This window comes from Myxine glutinosa, chromosome 13 (assembly GCF_964187855.1).
Source record: "Myxine glutinosa chromosome 13, kmMyxGlut1.1, whole genome shotgun sequence".
Taxonomy (NCBI): Eukaryota; Metazoa; Chordata; class Myxini; order Myxiniformes; family Myxinidae; genus Myxine; species Myxine glutinosa.
Window position 1 is genome coordinate 99,136,577 of NC_136273.1, and position 25,281 is coordinate 99,161,857.

General features: G+C 44.5%; 1 protein-coding gene across 1 annotated transcript in view; it reads right to left on the reverse strand.

Moving 5' to 3' along the window:
- Positions 1-25,281, reverse strand: part of LOC137438412 (tenascin-R-like) — a 112,845-nt gene that overhangs the window by 14,543 nt on the left and 73,021 nt on the right. The window contains exons 10-12 of the mRNA XM_078767823.1: positions 16,535-16,825; positions 16,039-16,365; positions 9,390-9,520 (exon numbers count right to left, since the gene is read on the reverse strand). Coding sequence (XP_078623949.1) covers positions 9,390-9,520; positions 16,039-16,365; positions 16,535-16,825 — 749 coding nt within the window. The remainder of the gene's footprint in view (positions 1-9,389; positions 9,521-16,038; positions 16,366-16,534; positions 16,826-25,281) is intronic.

Consider the following 25,281-nt stretch of genomic DNA (forward strand, 5'->3'; position numbering starts at 1 on the left):
CAGTATTTTGCAATTCAAAACCTTTGATTCGTGTCTTACCATTCCCCATCGCACTAATTTGATACTTTCATTGGATTCCTTGTCTCTGAAAATATAGGTTTAGTATATTTTAAAAAGTTTTTAGGGTAATTAGAGGCAGAAATAGAACAAAATATGTATTTTACAGTGGCCATTTTGAAAATCCAAAATGGCCGCCATACAGGTATCTCTCCAAATGTAAACATTGATTTTTAGTTTCCTTATGCTATAACCTTTCCAAAAATGTATAGGTTTGCTAATCTACCATGATTTTGAACGAAATATAATTTATTGACATAGTGAACCTGACTAAATCATTGGAATCTCCCATGATGAAGCTAACTCCGAGGGCCTTTCACTCACTCACCGCAGGCAGGTTGGTGGTCTTTCTGTCTTTTACAGTCTCCTCTCCGGCCTTGCCCGCCCAGCTCTCTCTGTGTTCTGTCCCACAAATATTCCTACAGGTCGTACAAGATCTGCGTGCAACCCTCTTCTGGTGAAACGGCCAAAATCAAGACTCTCTGCTCACCTTCACTCCTTCATTCTTCATTCTTCTTTTCTCCCACCTCTGGAACAAACTCCCTCACTCTCTCAATCCCACTCCTCCCTCCAGGTCTTTAAAACAGCTGTTCACCACCATCTCTTATCTCCCCCCATCTAAAACCCTGCTAATTCACCCCAGATCCACTTTTTTGAAATTCCGACATATTTCCTGGAAGTCCTAGCAGTGTCCATGTGTTTTTTTATACCTCTCCCCCCCCCACCCTTCCTTCCCGTGCCTCCTCCCACCAAGCCCTCTCCCTCCCACAGATCTCCCGATGTCCCTGCTCTCAAATGTTGTACTTGTGTGCTTCCCCCTCTCTCCCCATCTTGTCTCCCGCTCCCTTTATCTTATGTCTGATGTGTCAGTTTGTCTTTTTGTGATTAATGTTAGCTCTTACACGAGCCTCGATCTTGTATCTATCTATAATTCCAGTAATCTCTGTGTGTTTGTTTGTTTGTCTGTGACCGCTGTTTCTCGACAACCACGGGTCCGATATACTTTAAACTTGCCAGGTATATTGCTGGGGACCCGAGGATGTGCCTTTTCAAGGTTTCATATTAATCGGACAATTACTTACCGAGCTATGTCCAAAAAACGATTCAACCAATCAGAGAGCAGCGAGCTATCGCGTGTGCCGAACGTGGCGAACACACTCTGCCTCGGATGGCACATTTGAGAGCGTATTCATTTATTTCACGTTTGCAAACTATGTTGGCGCTATGTTGGCGTTAAACTATGTTTTAAAACTAATAAAAACCATTTCATGTAAATAGAGGGGGGGGGGGGGGGGGGGGGGATTGTCACTGTACTCGCAAGCCGTTCGCCGTTCGCTTTGGCGTTGCGAATGGACCAAAACATTTCATGGACCAAACCATTTCATGTAAAGCGTTCGCCGTTCGCTTTGGCGTTGCGAATGGACCAAAACATTTCATGGACCAAACCATTTCATGTAAATAGAGGGGGGGGGGGGGGGATTGTCACCGTACTCGAACCCACGTACCCATGTACCCACGTACGGGCATTGCACCCACGTACGGGCATGCCCTAGTCTATCTATAATTCCAGTAATCTCTGTGTGTTTGTTTGTTTGTTTGTCTGTGACCGCTGTTTCTCGACAACCACGGGTCCGATATACTTTAAACTTGCCAGGTATATTGCTGGGGACCCGAGGATGTGCCTTTTCAAGGTTTCATATTAATCGGACAATTACTTACCGAGCTATGTCCAAAAAACGATTCAACCAATCAGAGAGCAGCGAGCTATCGCGTGTGCCGAACGTGGCGAACACACTCTGCCTCGGATGGCACATTTGAGAGCGTATTCATTTATTTCACGTTTGCAAACTATGTTGGCGTTAAACTATGTTTTAAAACTAATATAAAACTAATAAAAACGAATTTGCGATTCATCGTAACTGCGATATACGACCACGGAGGTATATAATAAACTGGAGAGCCAATGACGGCTGTCGGCTGAAGCTAGCGGAAGTTGCTTGGCGGCCATATTGGGAAGCCGATTGTGACATTCGTCCACATCCATCAGGGCAAGTAATACAATACACCGGACTCGAACATGCAACTAAATTGGAAGTTTATTGTTCAATAGTTGTTATTTTTCCTTAGCTATCTGATGCCAATAACTGCAAATGAGGGTTGTATAAATTACAGCACTAGGTGGTTTGCCATTGCCTTCCCACTTCGCAGTAGCAGTAGGTAGGGCAGGACGTTGTTCAGGGTCCTGGTACGAATCCCGATCCTGGTATTTCACGGGCAGGGCGACTGATCATCCTGGCGAACGTTAAGCCGGCTGTCTTGTCTGCTAGTGAAGGAGCTGGGGCTCCCACGTCGATCGGGGAATCGGAATCGGGGAATGGAAGCTGAATGACAGTTGGAAAGTGCCTGTAGCATACTTTATGATAAATGGATTGTCGGGGAAGGAACAGGCGAATTTGGTGACACAATGTCTACTAAAATTGCATGATATCGGTGCAGAGGTGGTTTCCTTAACTTGCGATGGACCGTCCGCTCATTTGACAATGTTACGTGAGCTAGGTGCCGACATCACGCCGCAGAATGTGAAACCAACATTTCCCCACCCAGCAAATCCCGAAAAGAAATTTGTGTTGTACTCGATGCATGTCACATGCTTAAACTTGCAAGAAACTGTCTTGGATCCATGAAAATGATGGAGGATGGCAACAAAAAAGTCATCGCGTGGAAATACATCCAGGCACTCTTTGATCTGCAGAAGAGGGAAGGCTTGCGTCTGGGAAATAAGCTCTCCCGGAAACACATCGAGTGGAAGAGCAATGTCATGAAGGTGGACACAGCCGCTCAGACATTGAGCACTAGTGTGGCAGATGCAATTCGGTTTTGCAGGAGACACTTTGCAACTATCAGAATTTCAGGGCAGTGAGGCTACCTGCCAATACATTGAAACATTGGACAAACTGTTTGACATTCTAAATTCTCGCAATCCATTGGCACGAAACTACAAGGCACCACTCATGACATCACGAGAAGGACTTTTCCTGCCATTCCTGGATACTGCCTACAGTTACTTGTCCAACATCAAAAACATGAATGGTCAAGTTATGACCAATACGCGTTTGAAAACCCCCTTCATTGGTTTCATGATCTGCATAGAGAGTGTCAAAATTTTGTATTTCACATATGTCAAACCTGCCTCATCTCCCCTGCGATACCTGCTCACGTACAAAATGAGCCAAGACCACATTGAACTTTTCTTTGGAGCGGTCCGCATTGCATGTGGAAGTGGGAATAACCCAACGGCCCGGCAGTTTGTTGCCGCATATAAGCGCCTCTTGATGCGACATGACATCAAGTCTGCAAGTGGGAACTGTTCTGCACAGGACTCAACCAGAATCCTGAATGCGGCTTCCTTCAAGTGCGTTGCAAAGCAGGCTGTGCCTGACGAGAGTCACGACATGTTGGTGGCCAGACGATACGACCTGGAGTTGAGATCGCCGGCAAAAGAGGACCACGACTATGCGGATATTCCAAATTTTGAGCAACTTTCCATCTTTACAGAGTCATGTGTTGGCTATATTGCCGGCTATGTGGTGAGGATGGTGAGGAAGACTCTGAAGTGTAGCCAATGTCTTTCTGCATTGACCAGTAACAACGAAGAATGGCAAACCACACCAATGTACAGCCTGATTGTTACCAAGAACAGGGGTGGCCTCATAGTTCCCTCGCACAGTGTTGTTCGTGTCTGTGAGGCGACTGAACGCTGTGTCAAGAGGCTCCTGGCTGTAAGCAATGGCAAAATGCCTCGTGAAAGTGGGATAAGAGTGGCAATTTCCACTTCTGTCCTTTCTGAGGTCGGTCGGTCTACATTTGCTTCCTTGGATCGGCACATGTTTGACTGTGAGGCAGACAGCAACCATGTGTTTGCTTTAATACATTCTGTATCACAATCATACAGCAAGATACGTTTCCATCATGTTGTGAGAACACTCGATGATGACATGAAGGAAGAGCGCATCAGGAAAAAATATTGCAAACTGGTCCTGTTTGCTCACCAGTGAGGCAACACCAGAGCAAGCTGAAATATAAGAGCGACCTCATCTCTACATGGTGTGGGTGTGTTTTGTGGGTTAACTGTGAATTGTGTGGGTTAACTACATGACAGCGTTTCATGTCATTTATGTGACTGACTCACTGTTGATGTGTTGCTGACCCATGTCAGTGTAGAATAAACTCTGGTTATCATTATATCTGCGTGGTTTCTAACATCTCGGTAATAGAAACATACACATCTTAGTTACAATATAATGACTGAATTAAGTAACATCATATAACATGACAACAAATCAGATCTTTATATTGAGGAATATTATAGAACAAGCCAAAGAATGGCAAACGACGATGTACCTCAATTTTATAGATTTCTAGAAAGCTTTCGACTCCTTGCCCAGAGAAAGTCTGGGTCATAATGAAGAAATACAGCATACCTGGAACATTAGTGAACCTTGTAAAAGCCCTTTACCAAGACTTTCAATGTGCGGTCGTCGACCAAGGTGAAACAACAGAATGGTTCAAGGTGAAGACAGGAGTTAAACAGGGGTGTAACATGTCAGGATTCTTATTCCTACTAGTGGGTGATTGGGTCATGAGAAGAACGATAAAGAACACCGAGCGGTAATTTTGGGCACTTTTTTTTCAAACAAGCTCTAAACCATTGGATTCCCCAGGAAAAATGCGTCTAGAACCAACTTCAAACTTAATGAACACCATTTCCTTAAAGAACGGGATTCTGAGCCCGAATATCAGTTCAAATATTAGTATTCTATATTAATTAAATAGTCGGCGGTCCTAAAATTCGCTCCAGCTGCATCATCAGTGCGCCACGCCTTTGCTTTGACAGGCTTACGATCGGCTTCCCAATATGGCCGCCAGACTATTTCCGGTGGCTTCACGGCGGCTAATGCTGCGAGGTGGCCAATTGGCTCTCCATATTATATACCTCCGTGTATACGACCTTCCGGAGCTCCCGTGAGAGCGTGCGCCATTACGGATAGTAATTCAATTAAAAACATAAAAACATTGTCCCAATTCAGTCAGAGCGAAGGGCGTTGTTTTAAGCGAAGAGCGTTTTATTTTTCCCCTTAAATTCAGTCGCCGGACGGTGAAAGCTTTTTTTTGGGGGCAGCTACTGGCAGCCACGTACGGCCAATCACAGGACACGTTGTTGTGTCGACGTGCCGTGTTGTTTTCCCTCGCGGTTTGGAATGTTTTTCCTTTTCATTTTTTTTCTCTTCCTTACGGAAGTACGGGCATTTCCTTAAATTTGCGATTCTTTCGCTTTCCTGCGCGTTTGGGCACACTATGGCGATTTCTTTTCTTTGCCAAACTCCGCAAGCCGTTCGCTTTGGACCAAACCATTTCATGTAAATAGAGGGGGGGGATTGTCACCGTACTCGCAAGCCGTTCGCTTTGGACCAAACCATTTCATGTAAATAGAGGGGGGGGATTGTCACCGTACTCGCAAGCCGTTCGCTTTGGACCAAACCATTTCATGTAAATAGAGGGGGGGGATATAATTTTAGATATACAGTATATATAGTACGGGCATGCCCTAGTATGAAAAAAGAAGAAAAAAAAAAAAGGATTTATTCAGCTTTCATACAATTGGGTGTCATATACATATGAAGTACACAGGAGGGAGTAAATTGAGAAATGTATTAAAGAAAGTCATACGAAGGGAAGAGAAGAGAAAAAAAAATGGAGTGTAGGTTAATGACTATCACTCCAATAGAGTTAGTGCCATCAACAGCAGCGCATGCAATTAGCGACGCAACAATGTGAACAGTTGGGTCCATATTGTTTTCACTGATGCGTTTATACACTGCCTCAACTTAAAGAGCAGACATGCTGGAGTCTCAAGACAAGGAGGATTCCTGCTTTACTAATTACACCTTTAGGCAGCACGATTGGTTGGCGGAGACAGCCTGATGGTGTGGCCTGGCCGGCATTCCAGTTGGCTGATGAACTGATCTTATCAGATGCTGTTGATGGGGGAACTGATGGTGATAGGATTGTAGAGGTGGTAGTAGTAGTAGTAGTAGTAGTAGTGGTGGTAGTGGTGGTGGTGGTGGTGGTAGTCGTGGTAGTAGTGGTAGTAGTGGTGGTAGTAGTAGTAGTAGTAGTAGTGGTGGTGGTGGTGGTGGTGGTGGTAGTCGTAGTAGTGGTGGTGGTAGTAGTAGTAGTAGTAGTAGTAGTAGTGGTGGTGGTAGTAGTAGTAGTAGTAGTAGCAGTGGTGGTGGTGGTAGTGGTGGTGGTGGTAGTAGTAGTAGTAGTAGTAGTAGTAGTGGTGGTAGTGGTGGTGGTGGTGGTGGTGGTAGTAGTAGTAGTAGTAGTAGTAGTAGTAGTAGTAGTAGTAGTAGTGGTGGTGGTGGTAGTCGTGGTAGTAGTGGTAGTAGTGGTGGTGGTAGTAGTAGTAGTAGTAGTAGTAGTGGTGGTAGTGGTGGTGGTGGTAGTAGTAGTAGTAGTAGTAGTGGTGGCAGTGGTGGTGGTGGTGGTAGTCGTAGTAGTGGTGGTGGTAGTAGTAGTGGTGGTGGTGGTAGTCGTAGTAGTGGTGGTGGTAGTAGTAGTAGTAGTAGTAGTAGTAGTAGTAGTAGTAGTAGTAGAAGTAGTCACACAGGTCAATTTTGTTCGGGTCTTTCCATTTGAGTACCCTCACTACCCATTTGAGTGATGAAATGATTGTGAAATGGATTTGTCTTTGTTGGTCTTTCTTCTTTAAGCTCATTCATATATTTTCTGTCTTTACTATATTTCTATATAGAAATAATAAAAACCTGACACAACATGAAAAAAATAGCTTTGTGGGGAACTGAGGGTTATTTCCCGACGGTTTCTGAGAAGATTTTAAAATAAATTGCCTGAATTTGAGATGAACCCCCATTTTCAGCCTCTTATAGGGGGCGGATCCGGATGGGAAGCACAACCACATGAGACCTTACCATTCTGATGTATCATACCAAATTTGGTCCATATCAGTCATGTAGTTTGTGAGGCAAATAAGTTTTAGTGAATATGAGGAATTACGGGAGGGAGCCTGTAGCCCCCTTACAGACCATAGGGAGCACAACTTAAGATTAGGGCATGGTCACGATGCCACATGGCCAGTTTGGTCAGTCCAGGTTTGGTCCACATGGCCAGTCTGGCATCTGTTTGGTGGTTTCTGCAAAGAAGATTTTTGAATGAAATACCAATATTTGGAGGAACCCCCACCCCTTAACCCACTTATAAGGGGCACATCTGGACGTGGAGCACAACACCATGAGACTTTCCTATCCTGATGCATCGTACCAAGTTTGGTCTATATTGGTCGGGTAGTTTGTGAGGAGATGTTTTAGTCAAATGTTAGTACGGACGGACGGTCGGACACCGGGACCCACTTTATAAGGTTATTTCATTGAAATAGCCTAACTAGCTATCTATTTTCCTTATTGTGATGACAACCAATTTTGATGGACATTTACAGTGCATTCAGAAAGTATTCACACTCCTCGACTTTTTCACATTTTGTTGTTACAGCCTGAATTTAAAATGAATGAAATTGAGATTTTTTTGTCACTGATCTACATATAAATGGAAATGAGTGTAGATTTTTGAAATACTCCATAATGTCAAAGTAGAATTTTGTTTAGAAAATTTTCAAATTGATTGAAAATGAAAAGCTGAAATGTTTTGAGTCAATAAGTATTCAACCCCTTTGCTATAACACTCCAAATTGAGATCAGGTACATCTAATTTCCTTTGATCATCCTAGAGAGGTCTCGACAACATGACTGAAGTCTACCTGTGGCCAATTCAATTGATTAGACATGATTTAGAAAGAAACACACCTTTCTATATAAGGTCCCACAGTTGACAGTGCATGTCAGAGCAGAAACTCTACCTTGGAGTCCAAGGAACTGTCCATAGAACTACGAGAGAATTGTGAGGAGGCATAGATATGGGGAAGGGTATAAAACAATTTCCAGTGTTGAAAGTTCCCAAGTGCACAGTGAGCTCCATCATCAGGAAATGGAAAGAATATGGAATTACCCAGACTGTTCCTAGAGCTGGCCGTCCGACCAAACTGAGCAACCGGGCAAGAAGGACCTTGGTCAGGAAGGTGACCAAGAACTCAATGATCACTCTGACAACTGCAGAGGTCCGTGGCTGAGTAGGGAGAACCTGCCAGAAGGACAACAGTCTCTGCAGAACTTCACAAATCTCAGCATTATGAGAGAGTGGCCAGACAGAAGCTATTCCTGAAAAAAAGGCACATGACAACATGCCTGGAGTTTGCAAAAATGCACATGAAAGACTGAGCGCATTAGACAAAAACTGAACACTTTGGCCTGAATGCAAAGCGCGATGTCTGACGGAAACTGATCACAGTTCATCCCCCATCTAACACCATCCCCACCATGAAGCAAGGTGGTGGCAGCATCATGCTATGGGGATGCTCTTCAGCGGCAGGGACTGGGAGACAGTAAGGCTAGACGTAACAATGAATTGATCCAAATACAGGCACATCTTTGCGGATAACCTGCTTCAGAGTGCAAAAGACCTAAGACTGTGTCGATTTACATTCTAACAGGTCAATGACCCCAAGCATTCAGCCAAAGCAACACTGGAATGGCTTCAGAACAAGAATGTGAAAATCCATGAGGGGCCCAGGCAAAGCCCAAACTTGAATCCCATTGAGAATCTGTGGAAAGACTTGAAGATTGCTGTTCACCGACGCTCCCCATCCAACTTAAGAGCTTGAGAAAATCTGCAAGGAAGAATTGGAGAAACTCCACAAATCCAGATGTGCAAAGTTGATACAGACATACCCAAGAAAACTCGAAGCTGTAATCTCTGCCCAAGGCGCTTCTCCGAAGTATTGACTCATGGGGTTGAATATTTATGTAAATTAGATATTTGTGTATTTCATTTTTAATTATTTTGTAAGAATCTCAAAAGAAAATACCAATTGATATTATTGGGTATTTTGTGTAGATCAGTGACAAAAACATCTCAATTTATTCCATTTTAAATTCAGGCTGTAACATAAGAAAATGCGCAAAAAGTCAAGGGGTGCGAATACTTTCTGAAGAAACTGTAAATGACCTATTTTAGCTTTTTTGGCTATTTTTCTAAAAAAAAAAAAATCAATTTTGTTTGAATCTAAAAGTGAACTGTATTTTTTAAAGTTATATTTTCTCTTAATCATAAGTAACTTTACACTCATTGAACAGAAAGGTTTCCCTTTCTGTAAGTTCACTTTTAACTTGATGCAATGAAATATCACAGACAGGGCTTACCTGTACATTCTTATTACTTGTCGAGTAACTGAGCTCGTATCCTGTGAAAAAAGCAACCGAGGGATTCCATGCCAGGTGGACACTTTTCTGGCCAATGTGCAAGAGTGTAACATTTGTAGGAGGATCAATTGCTGTAAAAAAGAAAGTTCAACACACTTTTGTTATTTACGACCCTTTTTTGTTATTTTGTCATTTTTAGAAAATGTACAGCTCCTCCATGAGGTATAAGGCTCATGGAGGAGCTGCATACACAAAACACCAAAACAGCCTGTCTGTTTAACTGCCGTATTATGGCTACATGACACCGACCCCTCCCTAATTGGAGGTTAGGCGAGGTTATAATTCAGCAGGGTTGCCCATCACTCTGATTTGTTGTACACTTGTGAACAGCTCATCCTCCATGACTATGAAACACAAAAAAAACACAAAACACACACACACACACAAAAATCACAAATACACACAACACACACACACACACAACACACACACACACACAACACACACACACACACAACACACACACACACACAACACACACACACACACACACACACACACACACACACACACGCAGAACACACACACACACACACACACACAACACACACACACACACACACACACACACACACACACACACACAACACACACACATAACACACACACACACACACACACACACACACACAAACACAACACACACACACAAACCCAAAAACAAACACACAAGATAGCAGCGCGGCAAGGACGCCTCATTTCTCACTCCCCATCTTTCTCGACGATTACATTGCCTGAACCCACCTGTGACGCTTCACGTGTCTCCATTCCGAAGAGGAAAGATATCAAGACATCAAAAGGTAGCAATGGCAGCGGAGGAGACAATAATCGAATTGAGAGGCTGAAAAGCACGAGGCGGTGTGACATGGAGCAAAGGCCCGCGCCAAACCGCCGACATTGGAACAGCACGGCAAGCTCACGAAACGTGGAATGCTCAAATAGACGTCACTGCATGTAGCTGAAGGTCAGAGAAACATGTAGGCCTCAAAAAAGTCGTGTCACCGAATGAAGCAGCGAGGCTACCATCTCTGAGAGATGTTGAGCGGTCCCTGAAGCAGCAACCAGAGAAAGAAGAAATCGAGTGCGAGTGGGAGCATCGTGGCGGACATACCGCATGGTGCAAATGGCCAACAGAGCTACCGTGAGGCCTCGAGTAGGTCTACAGAGACCGTGAGGAATGGGAGCATCACAGCCGTCAAGACGGACAGAAATCGTCGCATGGAGCCAAAGGTCAGACAAATGTGCACGGCTCATAACAGCAGTCTATGCGGCCTCGAGTGAAGCGGTGAGGTTAACGTATCGGTCGGGACGCTAAACGGTCCATGTAGCGGCACCTGGAATAGGAATAAAGCATGTGCGAGTGGAAACATAGTGGCTTACAATAATGCATGGTGCGAACAATCGAGTGAGCTACAAGGAGGCCATGAGTGGTGCAATAGAAGCCCCGTTTTTGACTGTCGTGTGACGTTTGTGACTGTCGACGAGCTGGGTGGGTTGGAGAGCGTTAAAAAAAACAACTCCGAACAAAGGGTCGCAGGCCACCAACAGAGAAAGCTACGTGATGTCTATGCAGACACACCAGGCAGTCGGGGTGCATCCTGCTAAGATAGACAGCTACACCTTCCCCAAAAAGAGGCAGAGTCCTGCATCAAAGTGCAAAGCTACAATGGTGCTGCCTGTCTCAAAGGAAACATCGAAGCAGGGCAACAATGAAAAAAATAACGAAAGCTGGAATGCTGTGGGGAGGAGGAGGGGGGGGGGAGAAGGGGGCATTCTTCCACGCATAAGGTGCTCTGCATCTGAATCGAGGGGGATGGGTGGCGAAGGAGACTGATTAATGGTTAGAACACAAACGGATACAAATGATAATGTGCAGAAGGATGAAGAGGTACAGAGGAGAGGAAGCAGAGGAGCAGGGTAAGGATGATGAGGCACAACGTGATCTGGAAGAGAGCTGGCCAATAAGATAGAGGAGGTGCGAATAACACCAAATGAAGAATGACCACAACCAATTCAACGACATAATAATGAATGTACAAAATCAATAATCGGCAGAACAAACAAATCTTTAAAATAAAAAAATACAAAAAACAGCCACACTGAAAGAAATAAACATAATGAATTTTGCAGCAGCTCTATTCATTCAGGAAAAAGTAACAACGAAACACCGCAAGAAATGAACAGGTTCCACAAATAAAAAAACAAACAACATCATGGAAGCGACGACTGGAGAGACAGAGGAAAATGCTGAAAAAGGATAAAGGACAAATACAGCAATTCCAAAGAGGAAATCAAAGCTCAAAACTAAAGAGGGGAATCCAGAAAATAAAATACAAACATAAAATTGAAGACAAAGACCGAGAGGTTGCTGAAAATAAACTGAAAATCGAAATGATAGCATGCAAAATAAAAACACTACAATGAGGATAACACGAGGACAAAACAAGGCCAGATGTTTGAAAACAACCTGAAAAGATTCTAACGTGAACTAGAGAAACAGAAGTGTCATCTCCCTTCTGAAAAAGATGAACTTGAACGATTCTGGAAAGGAATTTATGAAGATCGAAAATAACACCAGCAAGAGGCGGAATGCATCCGGAACCTGGAAGAGAAGAAACAACATCCCGAGGAAATGCACCCAGTAATGATTGATACAGAAAATATAAAGCATCAACTTGAAAAGATGGCAAACTTCAAAAGCCGGGATCCGAGACGGGATCCAAAACTTCTGGCAAAAGCAATTTGATGTTCTCCACATTCACTAAGCTCGAGTGTTTAATTAACTTCGACAATGGGGATCAGGAAATGGATGAATGGCTCACAGAAGGTAACACCTTCCTCATCCCAAAATCTGAAGAGACACAACAACCCCACAAATACCGACCAATAACCTGTCTACCAACAACATACAAACTCCTGACCTAGAGGCAGAGCTTAAGGGATGTGTAAAAGAGGATGCTACAGAACACTAGTCCACCTCCTACTAAACAAGGCCATACTCGAAAATTGCAATACAAGAAGACCATAATTATCCACAGCATGGATAGACCGCAAAAAGGTTTTGATGATGTCCTACATTCATGGATGATAAAATGCATGTAAATATACAAGATTAATCCCCAAATAATCAAACGATAGAGAAAGCAATGGAGCTTTGGAATACCACATTGATATGACAGCATTCGGAAGGAAAGATTGAAATACCAGTACCAGTACCAATTGAAATACCGATTCTCAGTGATGGCACGGAAATGAATTGCTATTGTATGAGCAAGTGATTTTATGTAATGGAACATGGCTGGTTTGCAGGCTCCTTAATTTGCAAATGACTGAGATTTTTGTTGTATACATAGTCGAGGCTCGTGTCAGAGCTAGCACACTGAACGGATCAGGACATAACAGCCAAAAACAGGATGCAAAACATGCATGGATGAAGAAGGAAACTCCAAGGAGAGAAAAACAAATTAGGAGGAATTTGGGCAGGGTTAACAAGGATAGAAAAGATCATGATTCTGGATTGGGGACAATCTGAGATGGTGCTGAACAGCTGTCCTGAAGACCTGGAGTGTGGAAGTGGGAAAAAGAGGGACAAATGAGTGGAGGTGAGAATTTAGGTAGTTTCATCAGAAGAGGGTCGGTGGTGGACCATGTGAGCCCTGCAGAAACCTGGAGGGAGGGTGTGGGGGGAGGAGGGGGGGGTGACCAGGCATGGAAAGAGCAGAGAATGCAAGACCAAAAAGGAGGCAGAAGACAAGAGAGACCACCGACCTGTCTGCAATGGCAAAGTGATAGGCCCATAAACTCAGCTTCATCACGGGAGATTCCAATTCCAATAACTGAGCAAGACGTGAGGCAGGGTAGCCAGCCCATAGGGGAGAGCAGTACTCCATCAAGCTGCAGAAGAAGGCCTTATATCTGGATAGGAGTTCAGGTGTGCCAAGTAAGGACTTTGTACTATGGAGGATTCACAGTCGGTGGCTGACTTTGGAGGCCAACTTTGAAATGTGGTTTGCCGAGTAAAGATTATGGTTGATATCAAGACCCAGGAGTTTGAATGACTGAACTTCCTCTCGAGGATTGTGAAGAAAGTAGATAGGAGGGTTTGCCAGATGGTCCTTTTGGAGAGAGATAGTGTGAGTGTGAGATTTGTTAGGATTGTAAGACATATTCCAAGGGTTTGACCAGTTTGTGATTTTGTCCAGGTTTGAAGAGAGGGAAGAGCCTGTAGCCTGCCTATCTGAAGGATGTCACGGCAGAGGGTGGAGTCATCAGCCAATAGATAAAGGGGATTTACCAAAGAATCAGAGAGATCGTTGATGAAGATCAGAAATAGGACTGGGCCGTGAACACTGCCTTGGGGCAGACACTCCAGCCTTGTCAGGAAGAGGAGATGAAAGGATTCCGTTGAGTGTCACACGTTGGCTACGAGAGCAGTAAATCATTAGAGAGGTGTGAAAGACGTATCATATACCAAAAGGTGGGTCTAGGACCTTTGGCACAGTGAAACTGACTTGAGGGCCATAAATAATTGAAGACTCGAATGAGCTCCATGGCTGGGTAGGACATAAATGAGGAAATGCTGGTGGCAACTCACCTACTCTTAATCGAAGGGCACAGTGAGGTTATTAACATTGATCAGCAATAAATGCCATGGGTCTCCAACTTAACATAGACAGCATACTTTTTATGCAATCAGCAGTCTGACAGCTTACAGTCAAGTACAGAATGAAATGCAGACTAGACAGCCGAAAGAACCACCTTAAGAGACAATTTTCCCTGCAGAGCAGAGGTTGGCCTTTTTGGGGCACATTGGTCCCCTTTTTGAAGCAATGTTTTATGGCCGAATGCCCTTCCTGCCGCCAACCCTGTTAGTCGCCTCTTGCGACACACAGGGAATTACCAGTGAACTGCTACTCAATTTGCCGACCTCGGAAGGATGACAGGCTGAGTCAACCCCCCTGGCATAAATTCAGCGATGACCGGGATTCGAACCCAGGATCCTAGGATCCCATGCCGCACCCTAACCGCTAAGTCAACACCAGGCACTGGACAGCCGAAAGGCAGGTGTGATATCCCTAATCCACCCTATAAGATTATTTCAAGTAATTGTGGCAAGTTTGGTCATTTCTTTATTGAGGTTCAAATGAAAACTCAACAATAAACTACAAACTTGGGAGAGTGCTTTCCTCCGCCAGGCTGAATAGTTTTTGTTGTGTATCCCACTGATAGGCCAGATCTGGATCCAGACCTCAACCACAATTGAATCAGATTGTACGCGTCACTTATCCAACTCATCCACCAAATTTTGTCCAAATCCAACCATAACTTTGAGATATTCTACTCACAGACGAGTACAAACAGACAGTCAGGGATGAAAACGTAACCTCCGTCCACCTTTGGTGGTGGAGGTAACGACATGTATAATGAAATGATCAGAAGTCCATGGTCTGCAGCATTATAGAGAAGTCACAAGCAAGTGGAAATGGCGTGAAAACACACAAAGGATGAATTGAAGGGAATATGAAATTGATATATGTGGGAAAATTACATGCCCAGACCAGGAAAACGAACCCAGGTCCCTGGAAAACCGAACCAGTGCTCTGCCATCTGAGCTGTCTGGGCAACCCTTCCAGGTCTCCTCAGTCAGGAGACCCTATATGACTACAGGAGACCCTAAAGAAAAAAGTGGATAAACTCTGGAGGATGGATCAACATGTGCAATGAACAGGCAAGCTTGGAAAAGATCGGTTTGGTAACCAGACCCAAGACCCCAGCTATCTGGGAAATAGGCCAAGAGGAGGAATAAGAATAATCACTTACGATTACAGAAGGTTTTGTGAAGTGGGATAATGACGACAATAAACTACTAAACATTGCTCGATACCCCACCAATTATCCACGATTAACACCGTGGGATCTGTAACGTCCACCAAATCGAGGCATCAGACGGGGGGTGGCAGTTTATAGCTGGGCCGCCATTCAAACACAGGCTGGACAGTTTAGAGGAGAGTGTGTACCTCCATCCTGGTGTACCTCCATTTCCACTAAACTTATCATAAAGGAGTTTTGAAAGATAATCAATTCACAATGAATATTATTATTGATGGTCCAAATAACGTCACCAGAAACAAGTGACATTCAGCACCATTGGACCTTAATAATAAAAAATGTAAAATCTTTGCATGTTTGCATTACATTGTTCAAGAGAAAGTGTGATTATAATTATTCAAACATGAAGCAAACTTTGCATCAGGAGGAAATGGAGACAAATTAGCGAAAACATGCCAAAAGCTCCGCACTGCACATCAAGGTGGAAGAATAAATAATGAAACATTATGTGAGTAATGTTTTGAAGCATGGAGTATGTTTGTTATGGAGATAAAAAAAACAACTGTTGGAATGCCACATGCTTAAAAAAACAAACAAACAGGTGGAAATGGTGCATCACCTGGTCATCATGGCCTGCAAAGCTGGAATGAGATGGTGCAGTCGAGTTACGTAATGAACGGATTGTGACCTGATGCAGTAATGGGGCAGTTTGGGACTAAAACAGCTGCTTGATGGACAACAAATTGATGTATTTGTCTACCTGTAGTCACCATAACCACCACTGGCTTGGATAGAACTCCTTTTCTGGAGGCAAAAAGCGACACTTTGTACTGGGTGTCTGGCACCAGCTCCATGAGTTCTGCTTTGGTTGAAGCTCCAGGTAGAATAATTCTCTGTCTTTGTTGGGATTCCATGACGTCTCGGTATGTGAGGATAAGGGAGTCAATCTCAGAGTTAGTCATAGTCCATGAGAGCTTACAGCTCCAAGGTGTGACATCTGTAACAACAAAATTCGTTACTCCTGCATCAACCTCCAGCTCAACGTAATTGAATTTGGGTTGATATTCCGATCCTTCCAAGTCTTCAGCTGAAAAGAGAATGTAAAAGGACACAATTAGTTACATTCCCATTTTTACATGAAGCCAAGTTGAAATAAACAAAAAAAATCAAACAACAGTTGCTCTTCCATCAGCCTCAAAATATATCTTGAGAATACAACAACTAAGAGAATGAAGAATCTTTCATTGACAAAGTACCTGTGCTGATTTGCAGGGTTAAAGGTAAAGTTTGCCATCCGCGCATCATTCCCGTCAATGTGATTTCATAGTCGGTATTTCCGGTTAGACCCTGAATTTCAACAGACGTTGTGCTATCATTCAGAACGACCTGCAAAGGGTCATCCGAGGAAGTGTGTGGCTTGTACGCGAGCACCACATAGTCCACTGGAACCGAATGGCGTGACCATGACAGTTTCATTGCATGTGCGGTGATGTTGTGCACACGGACTTGCTTCAAAACATTCTTCTTTCTGTACTTAAGAATAACATCTGAAAAAAGAAGAAGATCATAACAGTTGAAAATGTCATACTTGTGTTGGTCAACATGTACACCTATATCATCAATGCTTTCAGGTACCTGCCCAACTCTAGTTTAAACTCTTCCACCGTTTCATCTACCACCATTGCTCCAGGTTGGCCAGTCCATGCATTCATTAGACCTGCCTTCATCTAATCCCAACTCTCGTCTTCTTCATTCTCAAGCTATGGTCCCTGTTCATAACGCTGTCTATTCTGTGCCAATATTGGTTGTTGTTGTTTTACAGCTTAAGACATGACGTCATGTGACACCATCCCGCGCATGCTCAGATGTGCCTTGGTCGCTCACATGTTTTTCCTCTTCGTTCTCTGATTTCCATGGACTCTGTGTGTTTTGCATGAGCTCCCAATAAACCCGAGCTGTTCACAGAAAGGGCGGCTGTGCGTGATCCGATGGATTGGGAACACGATAAGGTTATCTCAGTTAACTGGCGCTGCTGAAAGACCCTTTGTACCCTTCATCATCTTACATATCCCCATGTAATCGCCTCTTTTTGAATGAATAAAGTCCTGGTCTCCTTATGCCTTACCTCATGGCTAAGTCGAGCCAGATCAGCAATCTAGTCAATCTGCGCTGGACCCTTTTTCCATGGCAGGTATGTCCTTTCTCAAATGTGGCGAACAAAACTGAACACAATATTCCAGGCGAGGACTCACTAAATTCCAGTACAGAGTTAGCACTCCCTATTTTACGGTGTAGCCCATTGGGCAAAGCCGTCTGGAACAGTGTTTGTCTGTCTGTGTGTATGTATGTCCCCTCAAACGTATACCAATCAGAACTGAGGATCTGGTCACATGACAGGGTGATGTGATTACGTCTGATATCATTACGGCGGTACAGCGGCTGACTCTCCACATTCTGGCATTTTGATTCCAATTCGTTCAAGCCGAACATATAGTCGAACCTGTCATATATCACAATCGCCGTGCTCTACCTTAACGTTTTAATTCAGTGTTAAACACAAACAAACCGATTGTAAAAATGATCATAAAATATCGAAAGCATAGACGTTACGGCTCTTCCAAATTGTTGATGTAGATTATCAATAATAACGGTCCGAGAACTGATCGCTGGAGTACCGCACTACATACATCCTCAGAGCCGGATATCCTCCTATTTACCATCTCTTTGGTTCCTGCCGCAAAGCCAGATTCCAGTCCAGTTGATAACTCTACCAACCACACCATAAGTCATCACCTTAGCAAGCAGCCTTCTATGAGGTATCTTATAAAAAGCTTCCTGAAAGTCGAGATACAGTCATGTGAAAAAGTAAGTACACCCCAGGTAAAGTTTTGACTTTTTCAACATATTTCAACATACAGCTATTTGATCTTCATTTCAACAATATTGACAGATAAAGGTGATATAATATAACAAATATCATGAAACATTTACATTTTGTACTCCATTGTATAATTTAAATAAACATAAATGCAAATTTTGCATGTGGAAAAAGTATGTACACCCCTACATTTATCACTACATCAAATACCTAAATTAGAATCAGGTGCACCAGCTCAGGTGCAAATGATTAGAACATCGTTAGAGAGGATCTTGGAGGAACCTGTCTTATTTAAACCTCAGACATTTAGTTTGGTTTGCTCTTTGTTGTTGACGTGTGTGGCGTCACCATGCCTAGATCAAAAGAGGTCTCTGAGGTCTTCAGAAAGAAGGTTATAGATGGCTACGAGTCTGGGAAGGGATTTAAAAAGATCTCCAAACAATTTGAAATCAATCATTTGACAGTCCGGAAGATCATCTACAAGTGGAGAAGATTCCAAACAACTGCCAACTTGTTCAGGCCAGGCCGCCCCAGCAAGTTCAGCCCGAGAGCAGACCACAAGATGCTGAAAGAGGTCTCTAAGAACCCCAGAATGTCATCACGGGACCTACAGGTAGCTCTTGCCACTGTTGATGTCAAAGTGCACGAGTCTACCATTAGAAAGAGGCTGCACAAATTTGATCTACGTGGGAGGTGTGCCAGGAGGAAACCTTTGCTGTCCAGAAAGAACATCAGGGCAAGACTAAAGTTTGCCAATGAACACCGAGGCAAAGACCAGCACTTCTGGAACAATGTGCTCTGGACAGATGAGTCAAAGCTAGAGCTATTTGGCCACAGTACCAGAAGACATGTTTGGCGAAAACCAAAGACAGCATTTGACCACAAGAACCTGATACCAACTGTAAAGCATGGTGGTGGAAATATTATGGTTTGGGGCAGCTTTGCTGCATCAGGGCCTGGGCATTTCACCATCATAGAATCCACGATGAATTCTTCATTGTACCAGAGGGTGCTTGAGGATAATGTGACGCCATCTGTCAGAAAGTTGAAGCTCAACTGAAGGTGGACCTTGCAACATGACAATGACCCTAAACATACCAGTAAATGCACCAAGGAATGGCTGAAAAGAAAGAAATGGAGGGTTCTGGAATGGCCAAGTCAAAGCCCGGATCTAAATCCCATCGAGATGTTGCAGGGGGATTTGAAACGAGCTGTGCATGCAAGAAGCCCCTCAAACATCGCACAGCTGAAAGAATTCTGCATGGAGGAGTGGGCAAAAATTTCTCCCAGTCGATGTCAGAGACTGGTAGACAGTTATAAGAAATGCCTACTTGAGGTTGTTTCTCCCAAAGGGGGCAATACCACCTATTAGAGCCAAGGGTCTAATACGTCAACTACGATCTGTCATGACTTCGTTCTCTGTATTCCCAGTCTTTTCACCCATAGCCTACTTCCTTGTGTAAATCTCAACTCAAAAAAACAAAACAAAAAAAAAACAAAAAAAAAAACATTTCCTTCTCTGTTCTCATTCGTTTATTCATTCTTATTCGTTCGTTCGTTCTTCGACCACGTGTTTCTCCCCCATTTCCCCAGATAGTTTTCACTCATTAACCTTCAATGTTTACACTTTCCCCTCAAGTTATGTATTCCGTCATATTTTACAACACCTTTTTCTTCTTCTTCTTTAAAAGGCTGCTTTCGACTTGCTCACCAAATCAATTCATCCCAAAAAAAATATCCATCTCCTATAGTGCCTTTGTTCTACATTCCCTAAACTCTCCTGCACTCCATCCTCCATCCAGCGTCCTTAAACGTATTTTTAACTCGAAGGTCACAAGAAACTCATTTTGCAATAAATGTTCGTTTCCCATAAATCGTACACTTTCAAAAATCCAATCTCACCCCTCCCCTCCAAATCTTCCCCATAACCCCTCCCCTCCAAATCTTCCCCATCACCCCTCCCCTCCAAATCTTCCCCATCACCCATCCCTTTCAAATCTCCCCCCTTGCCCCCTCCCTCCTAAACTACTCCCTCACCCCTCCCCGCCAAGACGCCCCCTCGCCCCTCCCCTCCTAGACTCCTGCCTCACCCCTCCCCTCCAAATCTCCCCCATATCCCATCCCTTTCAAATCCCTCCCCTTGCCCCTTCCCTCCCAAACTCCCCCCTCACCCCTCCCCTTCAAATCTCCCCACCCTCATTGCTTCTCAATTTCCCCCCGCTCACTCCCCCTCCTCAAAGCGTCCTCCCCGCTTCTTCCCCCTTCAAACTCTCACCTCCATCTCCCCCAACCTTCTGCCTCGCTCTTCCCCCTCCTCAAATAACACCTCATTGTGGCTCACCCAATCACCATCAAACCTTTTGTCCGCCCCATCCTTCCCTTTCTCCGAGCTATTCTGAAATCTCTGACACACCTTCAACAGCTCTCCCTACCTCTTCCACCTCTTCCACATCTTCCACATCTTACCCTACCCCTCCTCCCCCCTGTTCTGTATCTGATGCTCCCCCTTCCTCTTCATTAACGGTATGGACCTCAAACATCCGGGGCCTTCGTTCAAACTTAACTGATCTCTCCATACAGGTTGCTTCTGTCAAACCAGACGTGATCTGCTTAACAGAAACTTTCCTCCTTTATGATGTCTCTGATTCCATAGTATCTCTCCCGGGCTACTCCCTCCTCCGGTATGATAGACCTGAGCCTCGTCCTGGAGGCGGGGTTGCTATCTTTATCAAAAACTCTCTTCCTCACTCGCCCTGCACTGCACTCTCTCCACCTCACCCCCAGGAATACCTCTGGCTACGGCTTCCCCTTCGCTCCCACCTCTTGTTCATATGTGTGTTGTACCGTCCACCAAACAGTGATGACTCCATCTACATCTCGCTGTCTGATGATATGGACCAACTTCTATCTACTCATCCCAACTCTCTCTTCCTCATATGTGGTGATTTCAACTGTCATCATGCCAGTTGGCTGGGTGTGGGTACCTCTCTCACCAGCCATGGCTCCTCAGCAAAGGACTTCTGCGACTCACTGGGACTGACACAATCTGTCAATTTCCCGACCCGGATCTCAGTCAACGGAACATCTTCTCTTCTGGACTTGGTTATGACTAACTTCCCTGAAAATGTCTGCTGCTCTTCTTCTGCTCCGATCGGATCATCTGATCATGTCCTTGTTAAAGTGGACATCTCTCTGACCATCCTCAGGGAGCCTGCTCAGCGTCGACGAGTCTGGCATTTCACTCAGGCCAACTGGCACGGTCTTCAAGCAGCCATCAATCATCTGGACTGGTCTCCCATCTCTACCACCTCTGACATCAACTCATCCTGGGAATTCTTCCAAAGTAAATTGCTCTCTCTCATGCACAGATTTATCCCATCTCGTCTTCAGTTGTCATACCCTTCCTCCCGTCCATGGTACACGGAATCTTGTGGTGAGGCTGTTGCCCAGAAACAACTTGCCTTCGTCTCCTGGAAAGCAAATCCAACGGAAGGAAATCTCATTTCCTTTCACAAAGCCCGAAACAAGTGTGTGTCCACCCTCAGGAGAGCCAGGAAACAATATCTCTCCGTTCTCAAGACCGAACTCTCTTATCTGTCTCCCTCTTCCAAATCCTGGTGGCGTCTGGTCAAATCCGTTTCTGGTGTTTGTTCCCCCTCCATCCCCTCCCTTACCTCAAACGGCTACACAGCTGACTCCGCACGTGAAAAAGCTGAATGCCTCAACTCTGTGTTTGCCTCTAAATCTTGTGTCCCAAACCCATCCCTCTCTGTACCCACCATACCCAGTCGTACCCTGCTGCTCCTGGACTCCGTGTCCTTTCCTCCTGACAAGGTGGAAAAGTTTCTGTCAACCCTCGACTCTGATTCTGCAACTGGACCCGACGGCATCAGCCCACGGGTCCTAAAATCCTGCTCTGCTGCTCTATCTCACCCTCTCTCTGTTCTCTTCACCCTCTCTTTTGCTCAAGGTCAACTGCCATCTGCTTGGAAATCAGCCAACATCACCGCTTTGCACAAAAAAGGTGCAAAAACAGATCCTAGCAACTACAGACCAATCAGCCTTCTCCCAATTATCAGCAAAGTCATGGAATCCATCATTGCTTCTGATATGAAATCTTTCCTCTTCTCCAATGGCTTGATCTCTGATCATCAATTTGGTTTCAGACCAGGTCACTCTACTCTGGACATGCTGCTTCTGCTGTCTCAACAATGGATGGAGGTCCTCAATGCCAAACAGGAAATTAGAGCTGTCTCCCTCGACATATCACGTGCCTTCGACACGGTCTGGCACCCCGCTCTGCTCACCAAACTCTCCTCCTTTGGTATCCATGGAAATCTCCACGCATGGCTGGCGGACTTCCTCTCTAGTCGTCGTCAACGTGTGGCCCTGAATGGGTTTCTCTCATCTCCTCTTCCTGTTCAGGCTGGAGTTCCCCAAGGCAGTGTTCTGGGCCCCGTGCTTTTTCTGGTCTTCATCAATGATCTCTCTGACTCTCTCGAAAATCCTCTCTATCTCTTTGCTGATGACTCCACTCTCTGCCGCTCCATTCCTCTTCCCTCAGATCGGCAGTCTGCTGCCTCCTCACTCTCTGAAGACCTGGACAAAATCACAGACTGGTCAAACAAGTGGAACATGTCTTTCAATCCTGACAAATCTCACACTCTTACTATGTCTCTCCGAAAAGATCGACTGGACAACCCTCCCATCTACTTTCTCAACAATCCTCTCCAAGAAGTTCTGTCGCTCAAGATTTTGGGTCTCACTATCTGCCATGATCTTTCTTGGGAAAACCACATTTCCAAGCTGGCCTCCAAAGCCAGTCGCCGACTGGGCATCCTCCGTCGTGCGAAGTCCTTCCTCGGCACACCTGAGCTCCTCACCACATACAAGGCTTTCATCCGCAGCTCAATGGAATACTGTTCTCCCCTATGGGCCGGTGCTCCTGCCTCACACCTAGCTCGGCTTCACGCTGTTGAAACCAAAGCTTTCAGAATTATTGGAATCTCCCGCGATGAAGCTATCTCTGAGGGCCTTTCACTCACTCACCGCAGGCAGGTAGGTGGTCTTTCTGTCTTCTACCGACTCCTCTCCGGCCTTGCACCCCCAGCTCTCTCTGTGCTCTGTCCCCCAAATATTCCTACAGGTCGCACAAGATCTGCCAGCAACCCTCTGATGGTTAAACTGCCGAAATCTCGGCTCTCCGCTCACCTTCACTCTTTCATTCCTCTTTTCTCCCGCCTCTGGAACAAACTCCCTCACTCCCTTCAATCCCACTCCTCCCTCCAGGTCTTTAAAACAGCTGTTCACCACCATCTCTTATCTTCCCCCATCCAAAACCTTGATCTTTTCTACCCCCGCTAATTCACCCCAGATCCACCTTGTTTGAAATTCCAACTTCTTTCCTGGAAGTCCTGGCAGTGTCCATATGTTTTATACCTCTCCCACTGCCCCCTTCCCACGCCCCCCCCCCCCCAAAGCCCTCGCCCTCTCTCAGATCTCTCGATGTCTCCATGTCTCTCGGTCCCTGCTCTCAAATGTTGTGTTTGTGTCCTTCCCCCTCTCTCCCCATCTTGTCTACCGCTCCCTATGTTATATGTTTTATGTGTCGGTTTGTCTTTCTGTGTGATTAATGTTCGCTCTTTCACGAGCCTCGATATTGTATACAAAAAAAAAAAAAAAAAAAAAAAGAAAAAAAAAAAGGGTGTACTTACTTTTTCCACATGCAAAATTTGCATTTATGTTTATTTAAATTATACAATGGACTACAAAATGTAAATGTTTCATGATATTTGTTATATTATATCACCTTTATCTATCAATATTGTTGAAATGAAGATCAAATAGCTGTATGTTGAAATATGTTGAAAAAGTCAAAACTTTACATGGGGTGTACTTACTTTTTCACGTGAATGTAAACCACATCCACTGGACTTTCTAATCATCCCAGTCAGAACCTGCCTCATGGAACTTCAATGTATTTGTTGAACATGACCTCCCTTGGTGTGAATCCATGGAGTAAATCCATGCTCACTACCTTTAATTGTTTTGAAATTATTAAAATGGTTCCCTGCCCGTTCCTTAATTAACGTCCCCAACACCTTCCCCACAACTGAAGTCAAACTAACAGTTTTATCGTTCCCCAATGATTCTCTGGATCCTTTCTTAAATAACGGTGTTACTTTTGCTACTCTCCAATCCTCCGGCACTTGTCATGACTTCAACGAGCTGTTCAAGATATCCACTAACACCGAGCTTATCTGCTCCGGCACCTCCTTCAATACCGATCTTGGATGCCTATTATCCGCCCTTGGAGCTGGAACTCCAATGAATGGCTGAAAACAAAATGCTTCATCATCATTTTGCGTTTCTCGCTACTTCTTTACTTCCTCCACTTCTACTTGGATCTTCTCTAAAATTCGTTGCTCACCCTCGAGATAGATACTCTCGGCTATTGGAAATTAGCATTTGGAAGTTACCCTGACTTTTCTTGTGTAAATGTAGAAGGGAAAAACCTATTTAATAACTCTGCCATCTCACCCTCATTGACCACCAATTCTCCTGTGATATTCCTCAAGAGGCCCACATTTCATTGAGGTTATGTTTAATATTTTGGTGATGCCCTTTTCATATTCTCTAGAGGCCTGACGAATTATTATCAAAACTAGCCTCTGCTTACTCGGATAATGATGTGAGTAGGTAGGACTCTAATGCTGTTACTTTGTACTTGATGAATGTCTTTTCCTTAGGCTATCCTCGATTACACTGCGTACCCCCGTGCCCATCCGCCATGGTCTTTTTGCCTCTACCTTTATCGTATACTCTGTGTCCATGTTATAACCATTGTTAAATGTAACATAATTAAATTGATATATGTGGGAAAATTACACGCCCAGACCAGGAATCAAACCCAGGTCCTCTGGTGAACTGCACCAGTGCTATGTTTATAAACCTGTTCATTTATTTAATTGTGTTTTTACGCCCCCAGTGGTGTTTATAATAGCGGACATGGATTTGTCCCCCCATTGGAGGAAGACCTCTCATGTTCAGGCCGTTGGTGCTGCTATGGTTGGCAGCGAGTGCCCCGGAAGCATTGACGGAAATTGAGTGGCAATCATATGTGTG